We start from the raw sequence: 23051 nt of genomic DNA on the forward strand, positions 1-23051 counted from the left end.
CGGGGGGCCCTACTCGCCGAGCGTTTTTGCCCGAAGCGCGCTCGATCCGTACCGGATGACTTCCAAATCCTTTTTCGTCTGAACTTACACCTGCACACGCATAAAAACTCCAGAAAACATTAGTCCAAAAGCCGAATTGATCCGTCAATCGCTTATTTTGAGCAAACGCTTCGTTTGGTGCGACTTTTGACGGACCAATTAGCTTCAAAAGATAACGGAATTCTATTATGCGTGTTATTTCGGCCGTATTTGCCTAAATTGATCACAAAACGAGCCTAAACGACGAAAAGTAAATAGAATGCTTCCAATTTCTAACTAACTCACACAAAAGCATTTAAATGCGAGAATTGCTCGCTTATTAGCCAAATAAACCTAAAAACCGTCCTAAAACCGTACCCAAAGATAGGGGTTTTTGACCCCTATCAACATACTATGATTTTCTTAGACTCTATATCATAACATTTATACCCCCGGTGATGAGACGGATAGCCTAAAAAGACACAAGGAGTGGACCTAGCTTGGAGTTTGTGAATTGTGGTGGATGGAAATAAAGGATAACATAAACACCTAAAGACTCTCAAATGGGAATACACAGGATCGGTCCTATAGAGCACACATAATGGGGATTGGAATTCTAAATTTTTAGTTGGACGAATATTGAGAAGATAAGTGGCCATTTGAAGTGCGTGATGCTAAAAATATGATGGGATGGAAGCATGAACTAAAAGTGTGCGGATAATATTATTGATGCTACGAAGTTTTCTCTCGGATTTCCCATTTTGAGACGAAGTATGAGGACACGAGAAACGAAAAGAAATTCCATTAGCATTACAAAAATCCCAAAAAGCTTTATTATCAAACTCCCTCCCATTGTCACATTGGATATTTTTAATTTCCCTTTCAAATTGAGTACGGATTAGTGCTCGAAATTGTAAAAAGATAGAGAAAACATCTGACTTTTTATGCAAGGGAAATGTCTACACAAAATTAGAAATATCATCCAAAAAACAATGTAATACCGATGCCCCATTGAATTTAAAATAGGAGACGTCCATAAATCTCAATGAACAATATCAAACGACAAAGAAGTTTTATTATTGGATGAAATAAATGGCAACTTAATATGTTTTCCAAGAGGACAAGACCGACAAATTGAACTACTACGAAGAGAATTGCATTCAATAAATTTCTTTTGTCTAAGAGCATCTAACACCGGAGAGCCGGGATGTCCTAAGCGGTCATGCCATAAGGATGGCGCTAAAACAGCAAAACTAGAAGGAGGACTTGGCGGGAAGGTGGCTTTGGTAGTGACGGGATAAAGGTCGCCTTGACTCTCACATCTCATTATACGCCGGCCCGTCTAAAAATCCTTCACATAAAATCAAATTCGACAGATACTGAATTGTCAGAAGTAAACTTACGGACAAAGACTAAATTTTTAATAATATGTGGAGCATATAAAACATTTCTCAAGGCTAAGGGTGGATGTGGGTGAGTTAAGTTTGTGTGCCCTAGTCCATGAATCGGAATTGAATGTCCATTACCAACAATTATGTCATGATTATTGCTCATATTAAAAATAGACGAGAGTTTACCCTTATCAGACGTCATATGTGAAGTAGCGCCTGTGTCTATGTACCATGGATTTTCCAGAGGATTGAGGCTCACGGTGTACAAAGCCAATTCAATATCCATAGGCTCAGAATCGGTAGCAGTATGAAAGGCCTGTTGTGGGCGGGGGCCTAACAGCCCTGCATTCTGGGCCGGAGGAGGACCTGTGTAATTGCCAATGGGCCGAGCCCATTACTGAGATGGATATGGACATGGAGGGGCCTGCCAAGGAACCCAAGACCAAGAGCCCTGTTGTGAACCTCCCCAGGACGGCTGCTGCCACTGATTTGTCGAACCACCACTGCCCGGCCGGTTCGCCGGATTATTTCCACGACCACCGCCGTTGCCGCCACCACGAGAATTATTATTATTATTCCAGCGCCCTTTTTTCTTATTCTGTCCCCGATTGCCTCCTTGAACCGGATGAGATTGTTGCTGCATATACCCAAACGGATTAGCAGACGGAGGAAAAAAGGGAGAAGATCCCGCCGCCACCAAAACAGTCCCCACCGAGGCAGTAGCGGCCTTCTTCGCTGAACCGGCCTCCTCCAATATAACCATCGATCGAACCTGATTAAATAAAGGAAGAGGATCCTTTTGTCAAATAATAGTGCCGATACTATTATATGCTTCAGTGAGACTCGAAACCATCTGAAGAACAAGTCGGTCATTCGACACCGGGGAATCCACATTACGGAGTTGATCCGATAATTCCTTTAGACGTTGACAATAAGCAGTGGCGGAAGAAAAATCCTTCATAAGAGTATGAGAAAACTCTTGTTCAATTGAAACTGCACGGGAATGCTTATTGTCCTGAAAGATGTCACGTAAACGATTCCACGCCTCCATGGCGGTAGCATCCGGCTCAATTATCGTCTCTATCAGATCATGAGTAATGGTGATATAAATCCACCCAAGAACCGTGGTATCTAAGGTTTCCCACTGATCTTTGGCTGCCTCATCGGAGGGAGAGGCAACGGCTTTACCATTCGGAATGATATGGTGGATAACTTTGTGGGATTTGTCAAAAACTTTAAAGAGTTCCGCCCAGGTAGAATATTGAACCTTCTCCAAACTAAGAATAATGGAGATATGGTTTTTAATATTAGACACCCCAAGCACTGGATGAAACTTGGAGTCAGTCATGATGAACAAATTAAACGAGAAGCGGAAGGTAGAGGTGAAGATTGGCCGACCAGTATAGAGAGACTGGAAAAGAAAAGGACGGCGGCTCCAGGGAGAAAACTAGGTTTAGTCTGATACCATAATAGAAGATAATCTGTTGATTATTTCTTAAGCCTAACACGACATATATACAAATATACAAGAGTAATTTTAGGAGCTAGTCTAGGAAACAAGAGTAATTTTAGGAGCTAATCTAGGAAACAAATCAACCTACTAATTACAAATAACTCTACAACAATATTTCCTAAAACAGAATAATAACCATTCAGCTATTCTAACTGTTACATCAAATTCACAATTACTTACAAAAAATAAGTTTTCGTAAGAGTAAATTCATAGTGTATATGTGTCATGAAAACACATCCTTTAAATATCATGTTTACGACAATGATGTGGTAGAACCTATGTTAGCCCATTTTCTAATTCTTTTGTTGTCGTATACTAATTTTTTTTTGTAGGCAAAGGAAAGAAAAAACAAAAACCCAAAAAACTAACCCGGGATTAGCCTGGGAAAGCTAACCCCAACCCGGTCATCAGAAAGCAAAGAGAAAAGGAAATCTGGAGGTGACTGGAAGGTAGAGACACCAAGTAATCTCACATGGCCCTCAGCCGCCGTATAGTAATAAATAGAAGGGAAAATTATAAAATTGGGTAAAATGGGAGATCTATTTACATATTTAACCAATTTACTCAATCTACTACATATCTAGACTGTTTTTGTGTGACTTTCCCATAATACCCTCAATATTTACAGGGCGACTATCTCCCTCCCGTCTGACTTCGCAGATTCCAGAATATGCTAAGCCTGCGAAGCTAATGTTTCGTTTACTTGATTATTTTAATTAGCATATGCGAAGTCTGAATGTGTTTTGAACAAAATTCGCTAAGTAGTATATAACAAAAAAGGTCAAACAACAACGAATTCTAACATTAAAATCATAACATTATCAAAATTTACAACAAGATTGCCACAATAAACTCCTAACAAATCACTTCATGATACATAGGCTCTTATTCACCACTAATGGATGGACGTGTCTCACGGTGTAAGCTCCTATTCACCACCGATGGTTAGAAGTCCAGACCTTTTGGGATGGATGTCTCTCATGACACCCCTGCACGCCAGCTTCCAGGAATGAATATTATGTATTCAACCACCTTCAGAAAAAATTAATCGTTTAGGTAAAAAAAAATGAAGATTTGGCTTCGCGAAATGAGGATTCGCTAAGTATGTGAAAATAAATGTGCAAGGAACAGGGTGATTTTACTTAGCGAAACGATGATTTCACGATGCATGTGAGGAGAAATGTGATGCTCTGACTTCGCGAAACGATGATTAAGCGGAGTCTGCAGAAGAAATTTATCGAATTACCTCGCAAACTTCGCGTAATCATCGTTTCGTGAAGTTAAATCGATAAATTTCTCCCCGCAGACTTCGCTACAACGGCATATGCTAAGTGAATTTATGGGAAAAAACACAGAGAAAACAGTATATACTTACATTTTTCGACGAAAACAATACGATAAATTGGGAAACGATGAAAATAACGTAGAATCACCATTTCTTCGATGGTCACAAGAAGAAAGAAACCAGAAAACGAGTAGGAAATGGAAGATGAAGAATCAAGATGAAGAGAGTAAAAAGAGAAATACATGGTGATTTATAGAAATGGTGCAGATTTCATGCAATTTAAAGGAAGATAGGAAGATCAAAAGTCTGAGAATCATTAATGGAGGAGCTGCCAACCGTTTCGCGTAACCAAGGAGAATGGGGAAGAGGAAACGTTAGGGGTATTATAGGAAAGTCACACAAAAACAGTCTAGATATGTAGTAGGTTTTTGAGGAATAACCAATTTTATAATTTTCCCATTTTATCCAATTTTGTAATTTTCCCATTTAAATCGTTGGTTTTTGAGGAATAACCAGAATTGTCTAAGTGCGGGGAATCAATAACAATGGAAATAGTGGCGATGAAAACTTAAAAGTGGAAAGAGTGAATGGTTTAGGTTCAGTTCTTATCGTATCATAGTAGGAAGTGGAGAAATAATAAATTTTAAAATATTTTTAAACGATTTTGTCAAAGTATGACAAAAGCAAACTAGAAATAAATATCAGATTTTGTTTATATAAATATAACAATTTATTGATAAAAAAATGAGCGATAAGTATAAAAATAAGTCATATGGTTTGAATTCAAACATAAACTACGCAGTTTAAAAATTGACAAACATGTACGTTAAAGTTTATTCCATTAACAAATAGGGTCCAAAAAGAATAACAGTATTAAAAACTAAGGTGTCAGTTAAAGTCAAAAGATCAGAAGTACATTTTTATCCTTTTATTTATTTTATATTGGGAAAATTATAAAATTGGGTCAAATGGGAGACCCATTTATATATTTAATCCATTTACTCATCCTACTACATATCTAGACTGATTTTGTGTGACTTTCCCATAATACCCTCAATATTTACGCGCGTCTGTCTCCATCCCGTCTGACTTCGCATATTCGACCATATGCGAAGCCTGCGAAGCTAATGTTTGGATTTACTTAATGAATTTAGTTCGCATATGCGAAGCCTGCGAAGCTGAAGTTTGTTTTGCTTGATGAATTTAGTTCGCATATGCGAATGCTGGATATGTTTTGAAGCTAATTCGCGAAGTGGTATATAACAAAAAATGGCAAACAACAACGAATTCTAACATTAAAATCATAACATTATCAAAATTTACAACAAGATTGCCACAATAACAACATTCAGATCATAACATTATCAAAATTTACAACAAGATTGCCACAATGAACTCTACTAACTAATCATTTCAAAGTGAACCTAACTAATCCGGTACCAATCTTGAAACGAATGAGTAATCTTGATGTGCACCATGTGACACATCCATCCCAAAAGGTCTGGACTTCCATTTCTCATCCCAGAAGGTCTGGACTTCCAGACCTTTTGGGATGGACGTGTCCCACGGTGCACACCAAGATTACTCATCTGATTTAAAATTGGTACCGGATTAGTTAGGTTCACTTTGAAGATTGGCACCATGGGATGGACGTGTCCCATGGTGCACCCCAAGATTGACACAACCTTCCTAACCAACCACTTTAGGAGTGAATGTGTCAATCTTGAGGGAAGTTAATCCTTATACAAGAAGGAAAATCATCTCCCCTGCAGCCTAGTACGTCACCTTCCAAAAAGGGATGTTACGTATTCAACCACCTTCAGAAAAAATTAATCGTGTTAGGCAGGGAAAAAGACGATTGGCTTCGCGAAATGAAGATTAGCGAAGCATGCGAATGTAAATGTGCAGGGAAAGAGGTGATTTTACTTCGTTAATCGATTTTTTCACAAAGTCTGCGAGGTCTGAAATGTGACTATCTACGTCGCATATCGATGCTTTCGCGAAGTCTGCGAGGTCAGAAACGTGAGGATCTATTCGCAGACTTCGCGAACTAATCGATTCGCGAGGTAGATCCATACGTTTCAGACTCTTTCTCTTCGCAGATCTTCACGAAATCATCGATTCACGAAGTAGATCGTCACTTTCCAGGCTCGTTCTCTTCGCAAAGGTTCGCGAAACCATCGATTCACGAAGTGTATTCATGAAAAAACGCAGAAAAAAACAGATACTTACATTTTTCGCCCCTTTCACCCCCAATAGCGACAAGAAAAATATGATAACATGGGAAGAACGAAGGAAATAACGTAGAAAAACCATTTCTTTGATGGTAACAAGAAGAAAGAAACCAAGCAACGAACAGGAAGATGAAAAACCATGGCTTCGTTTTCTAGGGTTGGGAAGTTGCAGAATCAAGAGATAAAAAGAGAAAAAGAGAAATCCACGTCTGCCTCCCATTTTTTTTCTCACATTTCTCCTATGCTCTCTCCCAAAACTCTTACTCCTGCAATGGCGTCTCTCTCCAGACCGATTCATGCAAATTAGCAAACATCTATTAGGTTGTCCCAAGTTCCTCGTGATCTTACCAATTGAAATAGCTTTCCGTATTTGTAGGATAATATGACTTACTAATCCATGGTGGTGGAGCAGGCTACAAATGACAAACGAAATGTATAAGTTTTCGTTTTTGGTTCGAGTAAATGGAGCAGGGCCAATGCTTATGCTAATTCTAGTGTTCCTCTAGTTGAAATTGATATGAACAATTTCAGTTTGTCTTTAGAGTAGGTATTTTCCTTGTGTGCTTCTTAATCTTGTTTCGGGACTATTTTTACTCCATCCAAGTTATTTCAAAAGAAATCACATTCAAGGATCGAGATTCTTAGAAACAATAGGATTAATGTAGCATCTATGGTCATTAATTGTATTCCATTCATGCTACTATTGAAACTTTGATGAAATAGATGCTTGCTAATTTACGTGGATCTAGATGCCATTGCAGGAGTAGGAGGTTTGGAAGAGAGGTAAGAAAAAGAAGAGAGGTTTGAAGATTTTAAAAACATGATAAATTATAAAAAATAAATAAATGAATTCACAAAAATGTATGCCTTTTAGACTTTGACTGCCAGCTCAGCTTTTGTAACACCGTTAGTCATTTTAGACCTTATTTACTAATAGAATACAACAACAACAACAACAAAGCCTTAGTCCCGAAATGATTCGGGGTCGGCTAACATGAACCATCATATAAAACCGTGAAATCAAGTCATGTCAGCGACACAAATTCGCTCCCTCCACTCCATCCTATCCACTATCATATTTTCCTCAATTCCCAGTAAACTCATATCACTCTCGATCACCCTCCTCCAAGTTTGCTTAGGTCTTCCCCTACCCCTCACCACTACATCCCTTTTCCACTCTTCCGTTCTCCTAACCGGCGTATCAAGCGCTCTACGTCTCACATGGCCAAACCACCTTAGTCGGTTTTCTCTCATTTTATTCTCAATAGATGCGACCCCTACTTTTGTCCTAATTATTTCATTACTCACCCGATCCTTTCTCGTATGACCACACATCCATCTCAATATACGCATCTCCGCCACCGACATCTTATGGATGTGGCAGTGTTTCACTGCCCAACACTCCGTACCATATAACAATGCTGGTCTAATTGCCGCCCGGTAGAATTTTCCCTTCAATCTATTAGGCATGCCGGGGTCACACAGGAAACCCGTAGCACTCTTCCACTTCGACCAACCAGCTTTAATCCTATGAGCAACATCTCCATCTACTTCTCCATCCGTTTGGATAATAGATCCTAAATACCGAAAGCAATCCGAGGCCTGAACAACTCTCCCATCTAGGGTGATTGTCCCTGCCTCCCTACTCCTATGGCCGCTAAACTTACACTCCAAATATTCTGTCTTATTTCGGCTCAACTTAAAGCCTCTAGATTCTAGCGTTTGTCTCCATAGTTCCAACTTCCTCTCCACTCCTTCTTTCGTCTCATCAACCAACACAATATCATCTGCAAACAGCATGCACCATGGTATACCATCTTGAAGTGAACTTGTTAGTTCATCTATAACGATGGCAAAAATAAATGGGCTTAGTGCGGAACCTTGATGCACTCCAATCGTAATAGGAAACTCTTCAGTCTTCCCAACACTAGTACGTACACTCGTGCATGCTCCCTCATACATGTCCTTTATGATGTCAATATATTTCCGCGAAATGCCTTTCCTTATCAAGGCCCACCAAAGTACTTCCCTTGGTACCTTATCATATGCCTTCTCCATGTCAATGAAAACCATATGCAAGTCTTTCTTCTTATTTCGATAGTGCTCCATTAATTGTCTCATTAGATGGATGGCTTCCATAGTTGATCTTCCCGGCATAAAGCCAAACTGGTTTTCCGAGATCTTCACCGTCCTCCTTAGCCTTTGTTCGATCACTCGCTCCCAAAGTTTCATAGTGTGACTCATTAATTTGATTCCCCGATAGTTAGCACAATCTTGGACATCGCCTTTGTTCTTATACAAAAGGATTAAGATACTTTTCCTCCATTTCGATGGCATCTTATTGTTTCTCCAAATTTTGTTGAAGAACGTCGTCAACCATTCGATTCCTCTTTCTCCCAAACATCTCCAAATCTCAATAGGGATGCCATCAGGTCCTACTGCTTTCTTCAACTTCATCTTACTTAATGCCATTTTGACTTCACCATTTTGAATTCTCCGCAGACATTCATGATTTATCATATCATGATGGATACTTATATCTCCAACATCTTGTCTGCGATCTCCATTAAATAAGTCATCAAAATAGGACCTCCATCGTTCCTTGATATCCTTATCTCCAACTAGGACTTTCTGGTCTACATCCTTCATACATTTAACTTTTCCGAGATCTCGCGTCTTCCTATCTCTCATCCGAGCAATTCTATATATGTCTCTTTCCCCTTATTTCGTATCCAATCTTGTATACAGATCCCGATTCACCTTTGCTCTAGCATCTCGTATGACCTTCTTTACTTCCCTTTTAGCCTCTTTGTATTTTTTGTAGTTCTCGTCACTCCTACATTTCCCCAATATTTTATAGGATTCTCGCTTACTCTTTACTGCTTGTCGTACTTCTTCTGTCCACCAAGATGTGTCCTTACCCGATGGCATGCTACCTTTAGATTCCCCTAGAACTTCCTTCGCTACTTCCCTTATACTATGCTCCATCTTAGTCCATATCGAATCTATATCTAAATCCATATTACAAGTCCAAACATCTTTTTTGGTCATCTCATCCACAAATTTTTGTTGATTCTCCCCTTGCAATTTCCACCACTTAATCTTAGTCTCTACTTGTGGTGTTTGTTTTCTTATACATTTCCTACTTCGAAAATCAAGCACCACTACTCTATGTTGGGTTGTCGTACTCTCACCAGGGATCACCTTACAATCAATATAACTCTTTCTCCAAGCACTCCTTACTAAGAAGACGTCAATTTGGCTCGCATTACCGCCACTCCGATAAGTCACTAAGTGGGATGTTCTCTTCATAAACCATGTGTTCATGATACTCAAGTCATAGGCTGATGCGAATTCCAAAATATCATTTCCTGCTTCATTCTTATCTCCAAAACCATACCCTCCATGAACACTCTCAAACCCATTTCGCCTAGAACCCACGTGTCCATTGAGATCACCCCCCAGTACCATTTTTTCATCCCTAGGAACCTGTTGCACCACTTCCTCTAAGTCCTCCCAAAAAGCTTGTCTTAAAGAGACATCTAATCCTATTTGTGGCGCATATGCACTAATGACATTTACAACCTCATCCCCTATCACTAGCTTAACACTCATAATTCTATCGCTCTTCCTAGACACCGCTACTACATCATCAATATACTCCCTATCAATAAGAATACCTACTCCATTTCTAACCTTATCATTTCCTGAGTACCAAAGCTTATAACCCCAAGGAGCTATCTCTCTAGCCTTGGCTCCAACCCACTTGGTTTCTTGTAGGCACATTATATTTATTCTCCTCCTCTTCATAACATCTGCAATTTCAGCTAATCTTCCTGTCAAAGAACCTATGTTCCATGTCCCAAAGCGTAACCTACTATCCTTACCCCTACCCCTACCCCTACCATTACCGTGGACTAGCTTATTTACCCGCAACCCTTGCATATTTGACACCACCCCCGGGTCCTGGGGTGGCGCGCTGCTTCGGGGCGACGACCTAGCAACCCTTGCACATTTATCACTACACCCGGGTCTAGGAAGTGCAGCGCGTCGCTGAGTAGGGAACGCCCCAATAATATTTATAGTATGGTTCATGTCATAAGATGTGGCTAAGTTTTACGCTGGCCGCCGCAAACCTACCGCAACCCTCCTCCTTTGTCCGGGCTTGGGACCGGCTGTAAAGGCCACCAAGTGACCCTCACAGACGGAGTTTATTTACTAATAGAATCAACTTCAAAATATCTGTTTGCCAATTTTTAAACCAAATAGTTTGTGTTTGAAATTCAAATCACAAAATTTATTTTTATACTTTTTTCAAAAAATAATAACACTTAATATTTAAATGAATTATGATAATTTCTTCATTAAATTTCTTAATTGTAATTTTAATTATTTTAGACCTATTAATTGGATGGCCAGATTCCAACTAGACCTAATCGGACCAATAACATGTAAATGATGTTATCAAAGCCCATCTCAGTTCACTCTACTATAAATAGGGTTAGTTACATAATAGTCAGATTTGGTTAACTATTTACAACAAACCACTAGTGTAAAAAGAATTTTTTTAATTGTCAAGTTTTAAAAAAAATATGGTTATATTATCAGACAATGTAACTGCTCAGATTTTTTTTAATTAGAAATAATTTAAAAATATCTGAAATGTGATAAAAACAAAAATAAAAAATGGTAGAATGACAAAAATCTAAAAAAAACTAGCAAATGATAAAAACAGAAAAAGAAGTTCTCAAACTGTAAAATAATTTTCAAACATGTTTTTATATGTAATTTCCTCCTATAAATAAGGTAGACTCAAGCTAAAGCCAATCTTGTGCTGAAGCTCTTAGCCTGTTGGTTGGGAGCTTACCTATGATCCTAGAGGTCATGGGTTCGAATCACATCCGGGTGGGGTGGGTTAAGGGTTTTTCTTTCTCCTTAATGTAATTTTTCTTTGTTTAATGTAAGTGCATTGCGCACAACTTAAAAAAAAAAAAAAAAGCTAAAGCCAATCTCGACTTTTGTTATCAATTACCTGGCCCAATCAAACTTCACCCATTCAAATTACATCTTCAAATTTGAAAATAAAAACCAATTAAAGTTGATTTAGGGGGCGTTTGGTTCGGGGTCTTTAGGAATGGGAATGGAAGGGTTTCATTCCTTTTGTTCTTGTTTGTTTAACAAAAAAAATTCATTCCCTTTACCTACCATTTTAGATTATAGGATTACCCCACTTTAGATTAACCCATTACCCCAAATCTTGTAGGGAATTGGATTCCCTTTCCCAATTTTTTTGTTCTTTTTATTTTATCGAACCACAAATCTCTGAAATTTATGCAATTCCAGAATTTCTGAATTTCTGAAATTTTTGAAATTCCAGAATTTTCAAAAAGTCCAAAATTTCTGGAATTTCAGATTTTTAAAAATTTCAGAATTTTTGAAATTTCAGAATTTCTGGATTTTGGAATTCTAGAATTTTCAAATTTTTAGAATTTTTGAACTTCCAAAATTTCTAGAATTTCAGAATATCTGGAATTTCAGTATTTCTAAAATTCCAGAATTTTTGAAATTCCAGAAATTTTAGATTCTGGAATTTCAGAATTTCCAAAATTCTAGAATTTCCGGATTCTAGAATTTTAAAAATTCCAAAATTTCAAATTTTTTAAATTCAAGTTCCAAAATTTCCAGAATTTAATAATTTTTGAAGTTCAAGAATTTTTTGAAATTCTAGACATCTAAAAGTTCAAAAATTCCAGAGATTTGAAATTGCATTCCCTTTCCTAAACATAACCAAACACATAGGGGAATCAATGCTTATTCATTTCCTTTCTTTTGGTTTCCCTTTCTTCATTCTTTTTCCATTACCTCATGTGAACCAAACGCCCCCTTAGTGTATTGAGGGTTTCAATTCACTTAAGCTAGTGATTTTGGATTGGAAATTTAGTGTATGTAGAAAACTTTAATTGGAAGATAATTTATTTTTAGGATGTCTGACAAACCTCGAACCGAGTAATCGGAAAATTTATTGGAAAAAAATTTGAAAATAAAATGTTCTTCTAAAATGATATTAGAAAAAAAAACATCAATAATAAATATATATTTATGAATACACACATAATTACTTGTATAAAAATACATACACATAATCATTTTCAAGATCCACACATAGATATATAAATCAAACTTGCAGAAACAATTTAGACAAATAATAAAGTATTTCACAATTTACCGACAGATTCATATAGATATATGAAAATTGTGAATAGTGACTTTAATTTTTTATTTTATTTTTATGTAAAAACACTCACTTATAAATTAGGATAAACACTTCCTCTCATTAAATCTTGTATCGGTCGCTGCAACAATCGGTAGATTTGAAATCCGGATCTAAATGGAGAAGGGTTTGAGTAGCAGAGTAGCAAGAACTTTTTTCAAAGAATTCTTGGAATCAGTATAACCATCTTCATCTAAGTAGACAACATTTATCACTTTTGCAAAGTTCAGAATACAGTTTCGTAGAGGCATCGGCATTTTTGCTGTATGAACACCTGGTTTAAGTATCTCCTCATTGATGTCTTTCCAAGAATTTTCTACTAGTTTCTTAATCCCATCATATGCCTCTTTCTCCGACACACCATGTTGCTTCATGTAGCATTCCACAGCCGAGGCAACATGTCCTCTGCTCTGCTCAAACTAGACATGACATCATCATATCTCACTTTGTTGGATTAGATGATACATTTAAAAAAAATGAAATAATAGGAGAATATTTTAGAAACCTTGTGAGAAACAATGTCATCCTGGAGCCTACAAATAAAGGCAGAAGCTTTAAGTATCTTTGGTTGAGTTAAGAGCCACTCGAAAACTTCTTTGGTAGCAAATTCTCCCATTCCTAGGAACGACACGGCTGTGAGAAGTGGGTAAACTGAGGTTACATAACCATTCTTTAAATATTCTTCCACTGTTGGAATGTGTTTTTTGTTGAACCATCTTGCTTCAATCATGTAGGCTCTTACCAGTTCCTTGTTCTGCAATTTCATAATTAATTAGAGATATTAGGTTTCTTAATTGAGGCTTAATTAATTCAATTATAATTATTACCAATTCTTTGATGTAGAACATGATTTCTGATCTTCCATCCTTGGTAATTTCTTCCTCAAAGTCTTTATAGAGATCCAAGAGTCCCTCGTAATTCAGTTGCATATACTTGGGCAGTTTCTCCTTGTTGCTAGTATCAAAGCTGAAATTAACCAAATTATGTTATTAATTAGATCTTATTGGTGTTGAGAATTAGTGATTCCAGGATACTATAATGAGGTGCCAAGCACAGGAATAAATCAACAGAAGTTAGTTAGTTTGTTAAAAGCTATTAGCTGTCACATTCTTTATGTATATAAGACAGTTAACTAACTGTACTCTATTATTCATTCTGTTATAACCATTTCGTTGACTATCAATACAATTCACTTTCTTCTTCTTCCATTTCTGTACTCTTCAATATACCTTGAGTTTGAACATGGTATCAGAGCTTATACAAGCTCAAAATTCCTGGTGATTTCCGCAAAGTTAGCTCATTGTTAAGAAGGATAAGCGAAGACAGAATATCAATTCCTTTGCTGAATTGTTTGTTGATGAAAACGAGAGCGAATTTCATTCTCAAGACGAAGAAATGGTGAATAACAGAAGCACTGAAAATCCAGAGGAAAAACTCAGAAGTGTAGGGAGCAGACAAGGAAACACTTCAGGAACGCGAAATTCAGAGAATCACGATCTCTCTTTCATGGATCTGCCTAGTTCAGATCATAATCATGGATTTTTCCTGGTAAGCTCTCCACTTACATCTACTAACTATCTTTCTTGGCTTCGCGCCATCAAGATTGGTTTATCAGCTAAAGATAAACTATAATTTGTGTTAGAAGATGTTAAACCTTCCTCATTGGATGCGGAATTGTATAAGAAATGGAAGCGAACAGATAATGTAGTCCTTTCATGGATTTTAGGTTCACTTTCTAAAGATTTAGTAGATTCATTTCTACATTGTAAATCAGCTAGAGAGTTATGGCTGGAACTAGAACAAAGATTGAGTGAGAGTAATGGTCCACTGATATACCAGATCCAGAAAAATTTGAGTTCTCTAGTGCAAGGAAATCTTTCAGTCTGTGTGTATTACACCAAACTGAAGAAACATTGAGAAGATTTGGCAGAGTTAAGTCCAATTCCAGTATGTGATTGTGGTAAAGCCACAAAGAAAATGCAAGATATGGTGGAAGCAACTAATCTCATGAAGTTTCTCATGGGGTTAAATGACACATATGACAGCATCAAAGATCAGATTCTTATGATGGAGTCTTTACCATTAGTAAACAAGGCTTATGCTATGATACAGAAGATGGAAAGGCAGAAGCAGAATGTCAGCTGACAAAATTGAAGTTCCAAACATGGTGACAAATACCAAAAATGAAGATGCAAAGGGAAAAGAAGAAATGGTGTGTACTTTCTGCAAGAAGCCAGGGCACTTGAGAGAGAATTGCTTCAAAATCAAGGGTTATCCTGATTGGTTTAAGCCAAAAAAGAAGGGAGGTAGGGAGCAAGGTAATGCTCAAGCGCATATGGTCAGCAATTGCACAGTTGGGGAAGAAATAGAGGCAGAAGAAAACTCAGAGCAAACAACTTTATTCTCACAAATGTTTCAGAAGGAGTTCCAGAAGTTCATGAATACTCGAAAGCAGAATGATAATGCTGCAGACTTCTGAAGACTTCGGGGCTTCCTGCCACATGTGCTCTACTTTGAGTCATTTTGAGAACTACAATCCTTTAAATCTTCCTAGATCAGTTACTTTGCCTGATGGCAATAGTAGAAAAGTATTGCACATAGGAGAAGTGAGATTTTCATCAAAACTCAAGATCTCCAATGTCCTGCACATACCTATTTTTCAATACAACTTATTGTATGTAGGTCAATTACTACAGGAAACACACATAATAGTGCTTTTCCATCCTGGTACATGTTTGTTGCAGGACCAGAGGACTAAGGAGATACTTGCAGTGGGGTTCTTGGAGAATGGGCTTTATTTGCTTACAAATAAATCGTTTGCTGCAGATGTTTTACAGCAGTTTACTACCAATAAAGAGTATGTAGTTAATTCTGTGTGTTGCAATACATCTAGTTCTTCTAGGCTATATGATACAATGTTATGGCATTATATACTTGGTCATGTCTCATGGCAAAAATTGAAACATGTATCTTCAATTAATAGTAAAGCACCTTTGCAATCTTGTGATATTTGTCCTCTAGCAAAACACCACAGGCTTACTTTTCCTAGTAGTCATACAAGTTCTCATAAGATACTTGAGCTACTGCATATTGATCTTTGGGTTCCATACCACAAAGAATCAACTTCAGGAGCAAAGTATATCTTAACTATTGTTGATGATTTTTTAAGCGCATTATGGACTATCCTTTTGCGGTCAAAAACTGAGGTCAGCTTAGAATTCCATAAGTTTTTATTGTTTGTTCATAACCAATTCAATTGCAAGGTGAAAGCCATTCGAAGTGACAATGGGACAGAATTTACAGGCAAGCAGGTTCAAGAAATTCTTTCTAGCATTGGCATTTCTCACCAAAAGACTTGTCCCTACACTCCACAACAAAATGGAGTTGTAGAAAGGAAACACATGCACCTTTTGGAGGTTGCCAGGTCTCTTCTTTTTCAGTCTGGTCTCACTACTAGATTTTGGGGAGAAGCAGATATGGCTGCTACTCACATTATCAACTTATTACCTATTGAAAGTGTGAAATGGCTTACACCATTTGAAAAGCTGCATGGTAAAGCTCCTCAGTATACCAACCTCAGAATCTTTGGATGTCAACGTTATGTCACCAATGTTCATCCACATAAGGATAAATTTTCTCCCAGAGCTCATAGGGGTATTTTTCTGGGCTATAAAGGAGGACAAAAGGGCTTTGTAGTCTATAACCTTGATTCAAATGACAATGAAGTCTCTAGAGATGTTCTATTTGAGGAGCATATCTTTCCTTTCAAACTAGATCCTCACTTGTTAGAGGATACTGACACTGCTCTAGAAGGGAGCATTTTGCCTCAACAGCAAATGGATGATGTATTTTATACTAACCCTCCATTTCCTAGTTCTACAGATATTTCAGGCACAATTGCACCTTCAAATCACCCTGTAGTTGTTGATCACACAAACTCAGACAACTCAGTTCCTACATCAACAGACACTGATGTTCAGCAAGTACATGGAGACACAACTAAAGCTCAGAGACAGGAAGAAACCATCCTGGTTAAATGATTTTGTGGCAGTTGCAGTACATGACTCTCAAGGTCTGTGTCATCTACCAACATTCAACTTATCTCATACTGCTTTCCTAAGCAATTTAGCTGAAGAAACAGAACCAAAATCATTACCAAGAGGCTGTGAAAGATCCTAGGTGGGTTTCTGCAATGCAACAGGAACTACAAGCGTTGGAAGAAAACCACACTTGGATTCTGGTTACACTACCAGAAGGAAAACGTGGCATTGCTTCAAAATGGGTCTTCCGAATCAAGAGGAAACCAGATGGAAAAATAGACAGGTTCAAGGCTAGATTGGTGGCAAAAGGATATAATCAGGTGTATGGTGTAGATTACAATGAATCATATTCACCAATAGCTAAGGTTGTAACAGTCAGAACCTTCTTGTGCATAGCAGCAGCTAAAGGTTGGCCAGTCCATCAGATAGACATTAATAATGCCTATTTGCATGTATTTATTGAGGAGGAATTATATATGCTACCACATGAAGGGTACACCAAGGCAAGGAATGGTCAAGTGTGCAAGCTTACCAAGTCTCTTTATGGCCTAAATCAGGATGGGAGACAATGGAATAAAGAGATGACAGCCAAGCTTTTACAAATTGGTTTCTGCAGATCAAAACATGATTACTGCCTGTATACCAAAGAAGATAATGGGGAATATACAGTCATTGTCCTATATGTTGATGATCTCCTCCTAACAGGAACATCAGAGGAACATATAATTAAGGTTAAGGCTTTTCTCCACAAAACCTTTACCATCAAGGACCTTGGTTATGTGAAGTACTTCTTGGGTATTGAAGTAGCAAGGTCACAATCAGGAATGATAATTTCACAGGATAAATATGTGAAAGATCTCATACAATATGCACACCTTGCTGAGGCAACCCCTGCTTCTTCTCATTTGCCTATAGGTTATAAAGGCTTTGAAGTTAATCAGAAGATTGATTCACCAGACTGGTGGGAAGGTTACTATACTTGGGTTTCATTGGGCCTGACATCTGTTTCTCAACACAACAGCTGAGTCAATACATGTCAGAACCCCAAAAACATCATATGGATGCAGCCATACATGTCTTGAGGTACTTGAAAGGCACTATGGGAAGGGGCATTTTCTATCCTCAACAAACATCTATGTTGCTCAAGGCATACTGTGATGCTGATTGGGTAGTTTGTAAGGACACAAGAAGATCAACAACTGGCTACTGCGTTTTTGTTGGTGCTTCAATGATTGCTTGGAAGAGTAAAAAGCAATCCATTGTCAGTACTTCTTTAGCAGAGGCTGAATATCGAAGTCTTGCAGTGACAGCCAGAGAAGTGAAGTGGATTTCTTTCTTAACGAAAGAGTTCAAAATTCCGGTTTCATTGCCTATATCAATTCATTGTGACAACACATCTGCTATAGCAATTGCAGCCAATCCAGTTGATCACGAGCGAACTAAGCATTTTGATATTGACATTCATTTTGTCAGAGATTATGTGGAGCAAGGTTTTATTGCTACACCACATGTTTCAACTCTCAATCAGCTAGCTGATCTTTTTACAAAGATAATGACTGGAGCACAACTGAACACTTTCTTATCCAAACTTGGTATTGTAAACTACAAACCAGTTTGAGGGGGGAATGTTGAGAATTAGTGATTCCAAGATACTATAATGAGGTGCCAAGCACAGAAATAAATCAACAGAAGTTAGTTAGTTTGTTAAAAGTTATTAGCTGTCACATTCTTTGTGTATATAAGACAGTTAACTAACTGTACTCTGTAATTCATTCTGTTATAACCATTTCGTTGAATATCAATACAATTCACTTTCTTTTTCTTCCATTTCTATACTCTTCAATATACCTTGAGTTTGAACAGTATAGCTCTAAATGAGCTGAGCCGCTCATTAGTAGTTCGGTGTTCGGTTTGATTGTAAACCAGACGAGCTTGACCACAGAAAAGCACGTTCGAAAGCTTGCGAGCATGCTATAAGTTTATGAACAAGCTAATAAGCAAGCTCGATTGTACGTAATGAGTTGATGTTCATGAACTAAATTAATGAGTTGTTAAAGATGCTCATAACAAGCTCTTGAATAACTCGTGAGCAGTTCACGAACAAAAGAATATTGAATTCGAACTCGTAAATTTTCTGACAAGCCAAAGTTGAGCATACCAAAGCTTGGCTCAAATTGATTATCACAACCTTACTTATTGCACTTTATTAATAAAATTAATTATGTTTGGCAAACCTTTCAACTACTTGGGTGTAGAGCTCAAGTTCTTGAAGAGTGCCAAAAGCATCGTATATATCATCGACGGTGGAATAGATTGCTATAGTTTTTGTAAGCAACTTTCTACCGGATCCATATTTGGGCTCAAAAAACACTCCTAACGGCCAAAAGTAGCATTCCACAATTCTATCTCGAGCAAAGGGTAACTTTGTTGCAAAATCCAAATCTTTCCACCACCTGCTTAATCAAATCCACAGTAAATATTAATATCAAGACGTTAATTTGATACAGTAAAACCTCTATATAGGAATACACATGGGATCGAACTATTTGTATAACAATTGGGGGGTTATTACTAAATAGAGTTTGGTATAATAAAAAATTTCAACACATATAATTTTAAATTTTAAATAATACCACTTGAAATTGGTTAAGATTATTATCGGCATACATGGTTTATATATAATGTATAACAATAGACATTAATGGAATAAATTAAATATTTAGAATTTCAATTTAGAGTTTAGGTTTTCAATATATAGATAATTGAAAGAGTTTTATGGGAAAAATATAAACATCAATGAGAATACTAAATATTTATAATTTCAAGTTGTAGTTTGGGTTTCCAACTCGTAAATAATTTCAATAGTTTTTTTTTAATATTTTATGATTTAGTTTGAATTCTTAATATATACGTATAAATATATAATTATTACTATATGGAGGCATAATTTCTAAATGTGGGACTTGAAAAGTGTATAACAAATAACGTTTGGGAGGTTATTCCTATTTATAACTGGCCCAAGTTGGAACCGAGTTTTTTTATAACAAAATAGAGGTTATTCCTATATAGAGTATTCCTATATAGAGGGTTTACTATAATATACATAATTTGTCACCAAACTTACTCACACGGGCGAGCCAGGGGTCAATTTTTCTCTCTAAGGTTAAAATAATCTATCGTAGTGTCAATAGACAAACCTTGCCAAATTTAAGAGTATAAATATACATTAAATTTATCCTAAATCATGATCATGTTATCAAGTCATCAAGTCAATATATCATATTCATAAAAATCCATATTTTAATGTGCGGCTTAATACATCAACAACCTCGTGAATTTGTCCCAAAAACTTGATTCACCTTTTAAACTTATGAAATGGCTCATTAGCTCATTCAACTTGTTTAAAATAATCTATTTGCCACATGAATTTGTTTAAAGTACCTTACTAGCATTTTGAACTTGTTTACTATGATCCATTTGTCCTCTAAACTTGTTTAAAGTGATATAAATTTCAATTTGCCTAAATATATATAAAAAATTCAAAACTTAAAAAAAATAAAAGTCTAATTCGCGATTCTAAGTCTCTAAAACAAATTAATTTTATACATTGATGTTTTTATAGATCTAGGGACTTAATCATTACATTTTAAGTAAGTTTAAGAGGCAAATTATATTAAATGTTAGCTAATTACCTTTTATGTTAGCTGATTTGACTAGTTGTTGTGTAAACTTGTTTGTTAAAATTTAGCTGATTGTCAATAACTTTTATGTAAAATAACAAATAAGGGCATTGTAAAGTCTTTATTTGGGGTTAGATGGTAATAAATAAGGGTAAAAATGTCATTCAAAAGAGATAGAACAATAAGCTAATTGAAAAGGCTCATAAAATGAGTTTTTTTTGGACTCAATAACCTCTTTTAAATCTCTTTTCACCAAACACCACTATTATAGGTTTGACTAGTGAAAACCTCTAAAATGGTTCAAACCTTTTACCAAACAAGACCTATGTAAATTTAGAGAATCGATCAAACTTTTTAGGCTAATAATGGGAACTGATGTATTAAACCTTTAATGTGCAGTAAAGACAATATATCATATTGTCAAAATCGATGTATCATCATATCATACAAAAACTAACATGAAAAGTTTTAGGGTACTTATGGACAGTAATACTTTTGACCAATGAATTCACGATATATATATATATATATATATAGTTTTTTTTTCCACCAATCATGTTCATGTATTGAGATTCAAAATGATTTTTATTAGTCGGGAGTATTACTCGTGTAAAAAAATTTCAACTAATGTAATAAGTCAAATAACTTTTTTTTCAGACTATAAAAAGTACATGTCTTCTTTCATAAAAAAAAAATATCATCTTCCTGTTTTTGCAAACCAATGCAACAACAAGAGTTGTGTTTGTACTTTTTTTTTTTTAATAATAACAAAAATAATAAACCATACCAAATTTGTATATCTGAAGTTATTGGAAATAATTAATATTACTTTTATGGTAAAAAAAAAGTATGGAGGAGTCAAATCAACTAATTAATTATTGATATATTTTTGGCGGTTAGTAATTTTTAGCATGAAATCATGGTTGGACCGTTGTGAGGTAATTAATGGATGAACCCAATGAAATAATAAATTTCCGAAAACGATAATAATATACAGTAACTTACATAGAGATGTCCATGAGCTCCTCCTGTTCCATCCTTTGAAGTATATTAAAATCCAACTTAGCCAATTTAAGCAGACATTTTACATGTCCTTCATCCTGCTCATAATCAGAGATGTAATGTGCAGCCACTTGCCTTTCGACGTTTCTACGGAGAGGTCGTTTCAATGCATCAATTATTTGGTCTGAAAAAGGTGAGTCTAAATGTGCTTTATTGAGACCAGCTGTAGAAAAGGCAAGAGCTTCATCTAGAATATCCTCTCCATGGACACCCAGGAATGAAGCTTCATACAGACTTAGAAGCCCTCGCACATCGCCTAACAGTTCCTCTTTGAATCTGCCCTCCACATCCTTGAACTTGTTCAACATATCTGCAATTATCAGGGATCCAAAATATTGTATATGATTTCAAGGAAAAAGCATCATGGTTAGTAAATAAATGTTACCGGTGGATACAAAGTAGCCTTGTTGCCTGAGTAATCTGAATTCAAGAGCTGTAGTGTGTAAATCATCAGTAATTACTGAGTTTTTCTGATTTCTGAAAATATTATGCAATTGTTCCTCAATTTCATGTTCGAAATGGTAGGCAATTCCTAATCGTTGAATGGCATCGACCAAGTTGAGTAGCTGTGATTTATTTGGAGGAGTTGTGATCATCTTTCTTACTTCTTCTTTCAATACATTCGCTTCATTCATCCATGAAGGTATCTGCAATTTCAACTTTTTAAGAATTAATCTGGCTGCGCATAAAAGCTTTAGTACATAGAATTGAAAACATAATATAATACGACGTACCATGGAGGTAGTGTCATGAAAAGGGTAATGAATGAAATGATGACGCCAAACAGTTGGATGAAAATCAGCCAAATGACGATTATCATCAGCTGAGACTTGCAACGACATTTTATTTCGTAATTAAATTAAGATTGGTTTGATTTGATTGTGTGAGAAAAACGAGTGTGGGATTAGCGAGTATTAATACAACATTGATTGCTTAAGCTCTTCACTCAACACTTGCGTCTATTATGTTAAACGTGTCCAATAATATCACACTAATGCATGCCATCTTATCCTACCACCTTTCACCGTACAAAAGATATTTGAGGATAACCTTGCGCAAATAATTATAATTATTAACTTTTTTAATTTACTTTAGGGTAAATTTTTTTAGTGTCCAACGCGTTAAAACTGTAAAAGTGTTATCATTTTTTAGAAACTAGCATTGAACATAGGACCTCTCAAATAGAGGTAAGCATCCTTAACCATCTCATCTACCTTTCAACATTGAAATAATACTATATAGAGTCAATATAATTCTCTTCAAAATATTATCAGACACCATTACTAAAAAAAAAATTTCTCAATTCTCTGGCAATCTGCCGGGGCTCAAGCCCACCCCAACCCCCCTAATTCCGCCCCTCCTACAACCTTTTTACTGCCTCACACATACATTCTTGTCTAGAACTCTCATCTCACACCGTCCATCCTTCTTTACTTAGAGCAGCCCTAGTGGTTCAAATAAAGGACTAACTTGCAATTTAAAAAGTATGGATGCGGGTGTCTAACCACTAAAATGACCATACATATTTGTATTTGAATTTGGACACTGTTTGGACAG

The 23051-nt window shown here is 36.5% G+C and overlaps 1 protein-coding gene and 1 pseudogene across 1 annotated transcript; both read right to left on the bottom strand.

The window, feature by feature from the left end:
- Positions 1 to 1803: 1803 nt before the first annotated feature.
- Positions 1804 to 2757, bottom strand: LOC136217251 (uncharacterized; annotated as a pseudogene).
- Positions 2758 to 12587: 9830 nt separating this feature from the next.
- On the bottom strand, positions 12588 to 22395 carry LOC136218972 ((-)-germacrene D synthase-like). Its single transcript, XM_066006158.1, has 7 exons — positions 22229 to 22395; positions 21880 to 22141; positions 21438 to 21804; positions 18987 to 19205; positions 13540 to 13678; positions 13218 to 13466; positions 12588 to 13131 (listed from the first exon to the last, which is right to left on the bottom strand). The coding sequence occupies exons 1-7, from the start codon at positions 22334 to 22336 to the stop codon at positions 12826 to 12828; spliced, it is 1650 nt and encodes a 549-aa protein (XP_065862230.1). The 5' UTR covers positions 22337 to 22395; the 3' UTR covers positions 12588 to 12825.
- Between the last annotated feature and the right edge of the window lie 656 nt (positions 22396 to 23051).

This window comes from Euphorbia lathyris, chromosome 2 (assembly GCF_963576675.1).
Source record: "Euphorbia lathyris chromosome 2, ddEupLath1.1, whole genome shotgun sequence".
Lineage (NCBI taxonomy): Eukaryota > Viridiplantae > Streptophyta > Magnoliopsida > Malpighiales > Euphorbiaceae > Euphorbia > Euphorbia lathyris.

What these genes read in the sequence shown, in the direction of transcription:
- LOC136218972 (XM_066006158.1), bottom strand. Translation starts at nt 22,336, where the DNA reads ATGTCGTTGCAAGTCTCAGCTGATGATAATCGTCATTTGGCTGATTTT. An exon ending in TACACCCAAGTAGTTGAAAG is followed by an intron (nt 13,679 to 18,986) that starts GTTTGCCAAACA and finishes GGTTAATTTCAG; the next exon opens with CTTTGATACTAGCAACAAGG. An exon ending in ATGACATTGTTTCTCACAAG is followed by an intron (nt 13,132 to 13,217) that starts GTTTCTAAAATA and finishes TGTCATGTCTAG; the next exon opens with TTTGAGCAGAGCAGAGGACA.